General features: G+C 39.0%; 1 protein-coding gene across 4 annotated transcripts in view; it reads left to right on the top strand.

The window, feature by feature from the left end:
- Positions 1–11677, top strand: part of CMC2 (C-X9-C motif containing 2) — a 34986-nt gene extending 23309 nt beyond the window's left edge. For 2 of the 4 annotated variants that reach the window (XM_006122677.5, XM_006122676.5), the window contains 2 exons: positions 3174–3245; positions 11249–11677. In XM_006122677.5, the coding sequence (XP_006122739.1) occupies positions 3174–3245; positions 11249–11335 (159 nt within the window). In that variant the 3' untranslated portion in view covers positions 11336–11677. The other 2 variants (XM_089781521.1, XM_089781522.1) reach the window with 1 other exon arrangement.
- The last annotated feature ends 763 nt before the right edge of the window (positions 11678–12440 follow it).

Here is a 12440-nt window from a genome sequence, read left to right as displayed (position 1 = left end):
CTGTACACTAGCCTTCACCAAATAAGCATGTAATCTTATTGATGTTTCCCCATTCTTCTCTGTCTGCTTTTTAATTATCCTTATTGGAAGTTATTGCTCTATGCCTGAGATTACCTTTAATATTAATGTTTCACTCAAAAATATATACAGACATACAAAAATAAGAATCCTTGATGAAGTTTGGTAATGTATTTTGTACCATATTAAAAAAAAAAATCTACAGTGGCTAATAGCTGAACATTTTTTTCCAAAGCCTTATGTTTTATACTTAAAATGTAATAATTGCAAAATAATGATTGGATTTCTAAATGGGCAGGTATAGTGGTACAGAAGCTCTGAAATATTTGGTCTGAGACAAGAGCTTCTGCACGGTAATATTTCTGTGCTACTTCATAAGAAACAGTTTAACTCTTTCTCAGACTGGGAAAAATGGCAGCTAACATGAAAAGATTTTAGCCAGAGAAGTGTAATATATGTTTTTAATTCTTCTGATTCAGGAAGGCTAAAGCCTCTGGAAGATAATCAGTGTCCTTGTGCTTACTTTATATATGCACATACATGTTTGCACTTTGCACTGTATTTCTGTACTTGTAAAATATTGTGTAGCTTGACATATTGCAAACTGTCTAATACTGTTACACTGCACTACCATGCTAAAGCTAGTTTATATCCCTGTACAGGCTTAATTTATGTGCTAAATATTAGCTCTTTTATAATGATGAGGTAACTTGTAATGTCCAGTTCAAAACATAAAGAGGCTGAGTTAAAGATAACAATAGCAGTCATGTCATGACCTGTGAGTTTTATTACCGGTGTGTATGAAGGTGTTCAGGCACAAATGGTATAATTTCCTACGAAGCATATTATACTTAAAGAAATTGCAGGGTGGGGGGCAATCAGCGAGGGTTGGATATTGGGGTGTGATTCACAATGAGGATAACATAATTCCTTTAGCAAAATAAATTATGGATACGGGGGGAGGAGTTGTAACATAACACACTTATCTGAAATATTTTCAGATTCCTTCCCTTCCACTAAATATGGCTCTGTGGAAATATTATTCCAAACTTATTGAATTAATTCTGTCAGCTAAATTTCTTAGACACCCTATGAACCAAATATTTATATGAAAGGAAGAGATGTTAAGTGACAGTGTGTGTGAATGAACTACAAAATCTTAAATGCATTGCAGAATATTCATGTTGAGTAGATAACTGGCAGCAGTTCATCTTTCAGTGCACTTTGAGAAGAATGGAGTAGTCCTGCTGTGAGAGTGCACACAAAAATCCAAGTGCAAATATAGAGTTATATACAGTTATGAGTTAAATAAAATCTGTACCAATGAAAATGTTCTCTTTAAACAAGGTTTGTTTGTAGTAGAGTACAAACAGGGAAGTGAGGGCTTGTCACTTGCAATTGCTGTGTGTGTGGTGTCATCTGAAGTCTTCTATCAACTATGGAGAGAGGTATAAACTAACTAATTATAGCACTGTTACAGAGAAGTGTCTGTCAGCACCTTCATTAACCCCTTCCTATTTTTCAGAGTTTTTCACTCAGAAATGTGTAACTCTGGCTGACATTTCACATATGCATTAATGGTATCCCACCCTACATATGTATAAAATCATTGTTTCCTTATAAGTTACCGGAATGCAAATAAAAGAATCTGCTACAATTTAAATGAGAAGCAAGTGTCTGGTTTCTATTTTGAATACAGTTGAGTCAGAACCTTTTCTACATAGTTTTACAAAAATCAGCTACTAATTGCTAACCTGATTTATTGAAAACATTCAACATGATCTCTGTATACTACAGACATACAGGCTAGTGTATGTATGCCAAACATTAGCAGATATACTCTTTATTAAAATGCCGTGCTCTTTATAGCATCTACATACTGCATAGCATGGCTAAGCAAGTTGGGGCATAAAAGGAGTTACAGCGAAGACCAGTCTTTTTAGAACCATCCCAGTGTACCAAACTCTCCTTGTACTGTTTTCTGCTTTACAATTTATTTTGCAACTGGTGTGTTCCACACAAGATGGACCAAGCAGACTCAGTCCAACCTGTAGGTGCAAGTATTTTTTGCAGTTTTTCAGTAATTTGGGTGTCTTGTGTACTATTTTACTGCCAGACTTCTTGGTACTGTTATCTTGATGATCATTGTGTGATAATAGCACTTTCAGTAGGCGCAGGCACACTTTTGTATAATATTCTTTGGCCGATGTGACATTGTTTCAAAAAGTATTGCCTTTTAAACACCACCCTTTCATAGTAGATACTTGACTGACTTGGCGAGGTAGCTATAAACAGCCAATCAGAACAAAGACCATTAGTTTTCACTTCAGTATCTTAGAAATGGGATAAGATTTAGATATATATTGGACCTTAGAAATTACAGTGATTTGACTTCTAAGTAGAATGAATGTAGTCTCAAGTCATGGGTTTGGTGTTAAGGCTGATCTGAACAGTAGGTTGGAGAGACTCTTCTCTGCTCTTTGGGTCTGTGTTCACTTCTGTAGTACCAGTCTCTGTATAGCAACTGCAGATATTTTGGATATAAACAGACTGTAGGTAGCCAACATGGCATGCAATTTGATCTGAATCTCTGGTTCTGGACTTCACCCTCCTAAAGCTGTGAAGAAGAAGCAATTCACACTGTGCCTTATCCTGGGGATTGAGCACATCCCCTCCACAATGCTTGTAAACCTCTGTAGTTGGAAAAATCTGTTCCACAGACTTTCATACACACGAGCAGTTCCACTGAAGCTAGCGATACTATTTGGTGAGTAAAGGTTACAGAATTGGCCTCCAGGTTAATAAGTACATGCTTTAAATATATTGCCAACAACCCATGCATTGGACTTCAATTTATAGATCTTATTTAAGAGTTCTATCCTGCAGTGATCTGAGTGCCATTTGGCCCATGTTGAACTTCCAGTAAAGCAAATAGAAGGGTAAGCATCTTCAAAGTTTGGGCCATAGAGTCAATTCTCTTGAAACTCAGCACACTTTATAAAACAATCCATTCCAAAGCAAGAGAGGACGTGAAAGGAAGAACAGAATGCACTATAGATTGCAAATAAATTTCTACAAAGCTCTAATGCTTTTCCAGTAGAACTTTTACATTATATGATGTGGTAAATTGTGTTTTCTCTTCTATAACTACTTAGCACAGCGTTTTGAAATTTTTTGGCCACTGCAATGATCTTGACCGAGAGATGCGGAAGTGCTTAAAGAAGGAGGTAAGATGCTATCGTAAAGTGTAACTGAAATATTTCATTTGCCAACTTTATATTAAAGTGGATAGAAACAATGTCGTTGATTTTCATCTACAGTGCAGTTTATTACAGAGGTCTGTGCATGGAAAATTGTATATGCACTGTGAGATACAAGATTGGACTCCTCTGCAAGGATGCAGAATCAAAGCCCTCTCAATCTTGACAGTGAACCCTTGTGGACAGATCTGAGCTCATGCAGAACCCTGCTGAAGCCAGCAGAGTGCCATAAGGGTATAAATTAGGGATGTTAAATATCCGTTAATTGAATAGTCGAATTCTTATCAGTTAGTCGACTAGTCTATAGTCCCCGGGCAGCCCCTGTCCGGGGGGGAGAGGTCTGAGCTCCCAGACATGGCACGAGCCAGAATTGAGCTGGGCTGCCTGCCTGCCTGGCTCCTAATACACTTTAAATGCAGATATGGGTAGGTCCAGGACCCAGTGCAAGTCAGGATTAAGCTGGGCTGCTGGCTAGCCTGCTGAAAAATTTACTGGCAACGGGTCAGGGGGAAATGTGTGTAGTCTATAGTATTAACCTATAAGCTTTTGCTTATCGATTAATCGTTTAATCAACTACACTGTTACATCCCTAGTATAAATGTCCATCTTTGTGGCTCCAGTTGCAAGATGGTGGCATACCTTTGATAGTTTTCCAGTTAAATTTAGACTCTGATATTCTGTAGAGCACTACTTAAAATAACCATTGAGTAAAATTTAGAATATTATTCATTCTTCCATGAAATTGAATCAGTAATTATCTGCGTTCTATCTTGCTACTCTTACTTTGGATTAGCAGCAGTGCTGTTAAATAGTCCAGAAGTGCATTATGTACTTTTTGATTCACAAACAATTCTGTATATCACCCAGAAAGGTCTCTTTTATTAACACTTGTTTGGCAATTACACTGTTAGCTGTTTGCTTTGTGTTTTAAAGCTTGACAGTATGTTGGTCCCTCTTCAGCAGAAATGTTAATGCAGCTCCTAATGCACATTAACACAGAACTCCCTGTGACATCAAGTTCAAAAGAAATAGTGCCTCTTCCACTCAAATGGTTTTTTTTAAACCAATAGCAGGAGCCTTTTCTAGAGAGACTCAAAAGTAGGCAGATATATAAAATGTCTCTTTTTCCTCTCACATCTCTAACAAAACAAAATGCTTCCAAACAAAAATTAACATTCCACAGCTTGTCCCTGTTTTTCTGTTTTTTGTTTTTAAATAAAGCAAATTGTCTTGGTCATTACTGTTTCGTGTTGTATAAGGCAGCAGTTCTCTTATACGTTGTATAAGGCAGCAGTGGGCCGCGGCAAACTGCCAGGCTATGCTAATGAATTCCGGCGACTGGGGCTCCCCACACAGCAGCAGGGTGAGTGGCGCGGCAGGTAGCCAGGTGTGCTGCAGCTGGAGCGGGGGACGCAGTGAGGCTGTCCCTATTGGGACAGGGGCCCCGGTTCCAGCTCTGACAGCTGCTACAGTCTCTTCTGACTCTCTTTCCTCACCCCAGACGGTCACCACCAGGCTCTGGTTGGTCCGGGCTGTGATCTAATTTTCCCTAAGTGTCCCTGGTTGGCTGGGAATGTTGTAGCATTTGTCTGCTCAAGAGGTAGGTTGGCTCATTCCCCTGCCTGGAGCAGCAAAGATCTCTGCCTCCCCCTGGTCTGACTGCACAGCTGTGCCCAGCCACTAGTGACTTACTACTTGTCCTCTAGCAAAAGTTACCGGAGCCTTGTGGGAGGCGTCTGCGTCAGCAGCCGATCCAGCCTTCCATGCTCTGGCATGGGGACTTCAGACAAAGTAAGAGCCAAAGGCTAGTTGCTATTGGCAGTATGTTACCTTGTTTCCCTAGGGATTGTTCTAGGTGGGTCTACAGACTCCCAGCTGTAAGCAGGGCTGGGTTTCAATGGGGAGTCATCACTGTAAGCGCTATACTTCATGGGGTTTGCTACATGATGCAGCCCTAAATCAGTCATAATGGTGGCTTAAATTCCTCCTCCCATACATTTCTAAGTAGAACGAAATATTTGTTATTTAAAGTTAATACATTGCCTTACAAATAACTGGCTACAGTCAGTGCTGTATTAACCATTGTCCTGCATCCCTTCAACTGCTCTAGCCCAAGGAACAGCTGGGTAGAGGCAAGACATTTGAACTTTATATGTGTGATGGGTGGTTTATGGCAGGGGCTTGAGTACCTAGAAACTTTGAGTGCCCCCAAAAGCTATGGGTAGAAATACCAAGCCACTAGCTCAGGATCAGGTATGCACATTTCAGCATGAGTAAATGGGAGTCTGATAAGCCAGAAACCAAACACAAGTACTAAAGAAAATGATTATTTAAAAAAAAAAAAACTTTAGAAGTGGAGTCAGCGAGACTTTAATCACATTTTAATAGTATTGTTAGTGCTACCACTTGGAATTTCTTCTGTTTTCATTGCCCAGAAATGATTTTTCTCTGAGGAAAATGTTTTCTATCTTGGGGACTTCTCATGCATAGGAAACAAGGGAAATCAGGGTTCAAGGAATCCAAAAAGCAAGTCACTTCCTTGATTTTGACATGCACTGTACATTTATTTTTATTATTCCAATATCTGTATTTTGTATATTTGAAGAACTCCTTATTATATTTGCATTACAATTCAAGAATTCACCATCTTTATTTCTCAGATAAAATCTGCATGACTAGCCCAACCTTGTCAGCCTGGAATCCACAAAGCTGTCACTCATGCATACATGCATGCTGCAGTTTCAATTTTTCCACTGTCTGGATGCTGCTGACATGAGGGTTAAAAGTCCAGTGCCCCTTCCTGTGCATCATTAATGTTTTTGACAGGAAAGCACTGTTCATATTTTTGGTTGTGTGCATACAGGAGCAATGTAAAATAACATGTAATAACTAAACATTTTGATTAATATGCAAATAAATTAATTGCCATAATGAATATGCAAATGCTTAAGTGCAAGTCTGCCAAAAGTTTTTGAGTGAGTTTGCCAGTCCACGCTATGAAAAAAGGTTGAGAACCACTGATATAAGGCAAATACCAAGTTCTTTCTTTCTGAGCACTACTTCACATGAATTATTGGCTTTAGTGAACTCTTCAGAGAGTTACAGAATTGAGCCTAACGTGATTACTTATAGCATTCCTACTCAGAACTCTGCTCATTACAAAGAAAAGAAAGAAAAATTAAATCATAGGGAAGCACCAACTTTCCTGTAGCTAGGGTTGAGAAGCTCTTTTTGTTTTTAGGATGAGTCTTAAGTGCTCTAAAATTTGCATGGTTACTTGGCTTGCCTTGAAACTTGACATACCTTATGGATGTGCAGGGTAGGCTACACTGCAGTTAGTCTATAAGGTGCCACAGGACTCCTTGCCGCTAGGGTAGGCTTGTGATTCCAAATTTGGGGACCTTTTTTGTTTATAGGAATTTAGTGTTTCTGTTTGGTTCTCTTGCAACATTAATCATGGAAAGCTTCTTGAATTTCTTTCTATTAACATATGTTGTTGCATTATTGTAACATTATGAATTTCTGTATACTCTTTACAGTTGAGCTTATAAGTAGGGTAAATTTGTAGGCCTAGATGTCACAGCAGGCTTTACTCTGACCTTTACATTTGTAAAGTCATATCTGGATGAAAGAGAACTGGTTTATTCAGAATTTGTGTGTAAAATGATAAAATGCAAAATTGTGCTTTCTCAAAGTTACATATGCTAGGTTTGTGGCCATCTTCTTAAAATGTGTGTTTGAAAACCATAAAACTCTGCAAATATGCTGATTTCTGCTTTATATTGCAGTTCATTTTTGTAGATGTGGATGTAAATACAGATTTTTATATCTGCGTACGGTTCTACTGAACAGCCAGAATTGTTTGACCTACATGATCAATCTGTGGGAATATCACTTCATTTGCTTGGCACACTTTAAATAAACCTTCTCAAACTATAATACAAAGCCAGTGAAATAAAACTTTTTGAAAAATAAGAACAAAGATTGTTGTAGTGCCCCGATTGGGTCACAGCTAAGAATGCCAAACTCAGGACAGCCTATAAGAAAATGGCAGACATACCCAAAAGTGTTATATTCTACAATTAGATTTTACCAAGCCAGTACAGTAACAAAAGTGTACCTCTGGATCACTACATTAATTTTACAAAGGAGTAACAAAATGCCTCTTTAGCATTTCAACCCTTATCTTCTTCTAGACCAATTGTACTCTATGATGTAAGGTTATTAAATAAAAAAAATACCACACAGTAGATTCCTTTAGTCAAAAAGAACAGCCACATACCCGAGGTCAATGAATACTTCAGCATTTCACCAAAAACTGCTGTCATCCACTTCTTAGTAAATCAACCAAAGATTAATTAAGAAAAGAAATGAGTTATTAAAAGATTTAAGTATAAATGTAGAGTGAGTTAGAATCCTTACATAAGTCCACAGAGCTTCACAAAAATGAATTCCGTATGCTTAGCACTCCCCCAGCCAGAGTTCAGGCAGTCTAGAAATAAATCACAAATAGCAGGATTGTTCCCATCATTCAGCATTTGTAGTTGAAAGTAGCTTGGTGAAGGTTATTGCCACCGTATGGGTTTTTCTCTGAGGAAGAATAGGTAATGCAGACAGTTTCTGAGTCTCTCTTGTTAAACCAAAGACCTTTGCTTTGGAATTAGCTACCTACTTCCAGTGTATACACTCATAATTCAGCTACACCAGTTTACACAAAGCAAATGCACTTCTTTGATCTTAAGGCTAATTGAGTATAGGATATAGACAGATGTAGACAGACAAACAATATTATCAGGAGGATTTAATATTGGAAAAAGAATGAATCTCTCATGCAATGCTGGGGCTACAAGGTGTACAGAGTTCCTAAGAGAGATCCTTTAGAGAGCTCTTTGCACATTGTTAGTTTCACAAACCAAAATGTTCAAATCTGAGCGACACAGTGATTGCTGACTTGAATAACTTGTATAATGGCTTTTAGCTACGCTGATTTTTTCACTGCTGCCTGAGGGCTTGTCTACTTTTAAAACACTGCAATGGCACAGCTAGGATAATGCATTTAAGTAGACACTACCGAGGCCAATGAGAGGCATTCTCCCATTGGCATAGGACCTCCACTTCCCCAAGAGCAGTAGCTAGGTCAATAGGAAGAATTCCTCTGTCAACCCAGTGCTATCTACTCAGGGACATAGGTCATCTTAACTACAGTGCTCAACAGGGTATGTATTTTCCTCATCCTTCACCAGTGTTGCAAGAATGACCTAATTTTCTAGTGTTGACCAATGCTGAGTTTTAGAAATTTATATACAATATTATTAATACTTTCTAATTAGGTATTGATAGTCAGTAATTCCCTGTGGATCTGCGCAAACTGGTTCCTGACCCTGCTGCCCCGTGCTGCTGCCTCTGTGTAGAGTCAGCAGTGTGGGGCAGCAGCAGCCCCTGTCTGTGGGGTGCCTGAGCTCCCCACAGACAAGGGCTGCTGCCACGGAGCAGCCTTCCCTGCCCCCTTTCCCCCCACTGGTTCCCCTCTATCAGAGGCAGCAGTGCAGGGGACTGGGGAGGTGGATCCGGAGCTCATGGGGAGTTGGCTTTTAAGGCAGCTCCTCATGGGCACCAGCTCCCACTTCTCCCTCCCGCCTGCCCTTGTTGCCTCTGATACAGAGGCAGCAAGTCAGGGGCAGTGCATGTAGTTAACAAGATTAATGATAAATCCAGTCTTATCAGTTAATTGTGTAGTTGTCTACATTTTGACATCCCTAATCCAGTTGCTTGCATATAGCTGCAAGTCTTAAGTAACAGTAAACTGTTTGTTGCTTTTTGAAAGTTAGGAAAGCAATTGCCTGTATCTGTAAAGCATAACACTGACTGCATTTTTCAAAACTGAACACAAAAATAAAAATTAGTTTGGTAGAAAAACAGAAAAGACCCAAGTCAAGTTGGCCAGATTCCTATTAATGCTCCAGATTGTTCCCAAAAGTATATTTGAAAGTATTTTGTCTAGTCCAGCATTAAATCTCTTTAAGTGAAAGCATTTTCATCACTTCTTCAGGAGACTATTGCATGGATGAGTCATTTTTGATTGAGACCTTTGAGGACCTGTTACAATAGTGTTGGCTGAATAATGGAAAGTTTCCTTTGTTCACTTTCTTTAAACTATGCTCCTTTAGTCATCCTTATTAATTTCCCCCCTTTTTTGGTGTTCATGCTTTTCAGATAGTCATAGATCTATCACTTCTGTTTGGTTTTGGAATTGTGCTAAATTATGCTGCTTTGATTTATGAAGAAATTATATCAAATGCCTTTCCACTCTTGTCCAACCCCCCACTCCCATTTTGTGTGCTGGGTACCCATACGCGTACACAGTGTTCAAGGTGTGGTCCTACTTGTGCTGTATTATCATGTCTGGAATGTATTTAAATATGCATGAATGTCCTGAAATAAAATGAACTTGAGACTGGATTATGTGTAGGTTACAAGTGCCTCTCTGAGTTTACTGAGTTCCTGCCAGTTCTGATATTAATCACCAAGACTGCCTGTTGTGGTTATCCAAAACACTGAAGATGGTCAAATCTCTTGTGCATTTATTCCAGACTGCATGAACTTCAGGGGTTCTTCCAGTTTTTCTGATTCAGCTGAGATCAGCAGGTGAACTCAAGAAATTTGGAATTGGATATGTTCATACATCTGGTTGTGATCACTGGATCCTTCAAGCTGGAAACAAGGCTTCAGATGCCCTTGTGGGGCAGTTCTGTTAATATATAGGGTTGCCAGATGGTTTAACCAAAAATACCGACCCCCCCCCCAAAAACAACTATTGAGGGAAAAAATTCTATTGAGGGGGGAAAAATAGGGGGGAGACCAAAATTATTGAGGAACACAGTAAGCAGGATACCAAGGCAGGAGCATGGGGTGGCAGCTAGTATGAGTAGGGAGCCAGCTTAAAAGCCAGCTTCCAGCATGCATCAACTCCTGGGGAGCTGACTGCCGCCCTATGCTGCAGGTGCGTGCAACCAATGAAATTTTCAGTAATTACACAGTTACCCAATTATCCGCTTTTTAACATCCTTAAATTTGACAGATAATAGCAATGTTTGTTTTTTAAGCATTTTTCTATTCTATTAAATTTTCACAGTTGAAGGAAATTGGGGGAGGGGCAAGTAATTATTTATTGACTGTGTAGTTTGAGATTAAAAAAGTTAAAGCTTTATAACAAAACACCAATTGTGAACATTGTTTGACCAGATACACAAAGTATCTTTAAATCAGATGAATTGTATTTTTGTTACTTTGCCTATCTAACCAGTTATCAATGAAAATATTTTTGTCAACTTGCATGTGTGGCAAAATCAATGTTTCCTGACAATTACCAATAACATTGGAATCCTTCCAATCCTAATTTATAGCCATCATTTGTCTGACAAAATATACCATCAGGAACATAAAGCAGTCTCTCTCTTTGGCTGAGAAATCCACATATATATATGGATCACAGATACTTAAGTAATAAAGAGGACAACTTCATTATCCCGGATGGCTCCTCTACTTTCTGGATTTACATCTTACCATTAGGCAGGAATTGTCTGGAGCAGTATACTGATGTGGTGCTTGCACTTTTCACAGATGCATGTCTTAAAATATCTTGATGATCCTAAGTAACCATATTTCTCATTGTGAGATGTCTGGGTAAATAAGTTTCCCTCGTAGGCATGTATGCTGTACTCTTACTAGAATTGTTGTTCAGTTCTAGTACTCATGTCCATCTGAGAGAAGATGTCTTTTGTTATAAAACAGACCCTTTGTTAGTTTTAAAGTAAACCAAGTCAATAAAAACATGAAGTAATGAAAATAATTTGGTCTATGCAAACTTAATTTTTCAAGCCAAAATGTTTCTTTCCCAAATAATAAGTCTATATTGCATTTTAAATTCAGTGATGCAACTTATCTATTATTCATTTATTTTTATCTTCTAGTATCAAGAAAACAGAGCCAAGAGCCGGGCACATGCTGAAGAAGTGCGGCAGAGGCTCATTAATGCTTCAAAACAGTCTGAGATCTGAGCTGTATTGCAGCTGGACAGCTATACATCATGTGGACAGATGGCTAAAAACTAAAGAAACATGCCATTTTGTTCTTGGATATAAAAAGCAATGGACTCAATTGCTAATGTTTGTAATAAAAAATGGCTGAAGTTTATGCTTATTGCTGATAAGATATTTTGGCAAGAGATTTAGCGGACTATATCTGATGTTTCTAGGATTACCATAGTATAAATAATATTTACATTTGAGGGAAAGCAGGGTTAAATGAAATTAATAAACATAGTCTGTTGTTGGACGCTTAAAACAAGATGAGTTATGAGCTGGGACTTTTAAGTAAAATAAACTTGCTACACAATCTTATTTAATCTTTTTAATGTTGTTCAGTTACAGTGTATGTCTCAAGTGATTGTTCTCTATCTTTAAAAAATATCAGCTTGAAAAAGTCAAAAGACAAACCAATCTTCCTGTAAGCAAACTGTTGTTTTATTCTTTAATCAGAACCAATGCAGTGTTGTGCCTATGTGGGCATGTCCATTTGGATAGCAAACTTGTATACAGGCAGTCCCTGGGTTACGTACAAGATAGGGACTGTAGGTTTGTTCTTAAGTTGAATTTGTATGTAAGTCGGAACTGGTACATACTGTAGGGGAAACTCTAGCCAAACATTTCTCCAGAGCTCAATTTTATTCTCCCACACCTCACTTCCCTCAGTCCTTTATTCTCAAGCTGAGGTGTCTGCTGAGAAAAGCCGCTCCGTGTCTCCCTGGTCTGCTGGGGGGGGGGGGGAGGCGCTAGCTTTGCGTCTCCCTGGTCTGCTGGGGGGAAGCAGCTTGTGCGGGGTTGCCTCACCCCGTTTGTAAGTAAGGATCCGATGTAAGTCTGATCCATGTAACTCGGGGACTGCCTGTATTGATCCCCTTAGTGGGACAATGGACCTGATATGTCTGGACATCCATGAAAGGTCTGGATAGCGCAGAACACATGCAGTGGGGAAAAGTGCAGGACTTGGAATGTGTTGGGTTTACCCTGCAAATGGTGACTAATGCTGGGGGAAGTCAGAGAGGGATTGATATCTGGCTGGCAGGCTGCAGCTATACACAGATACTCAGGGAATGATCTGCAT

The sequence above is a fragment of the Pelodiscus sinensis genome, chromosome 12 (assembly GCF_052426305.1).
Source record: "Pelodiscus sinensis isolate ZL-2025 chromosome 12, ASM5242630v1, whole genome shotgun sequence".
NCBI classification, from domain to species: Eukaryota; Metazoa; Chordata; order Testudines; family Trionychidae; genus Pelodiscus; species Pelodiscus sinensis.
Note: the sequence above shows the minus strand (reverse complement) of the source record. Positions and strands in the feature narration are given on the sequence as shown.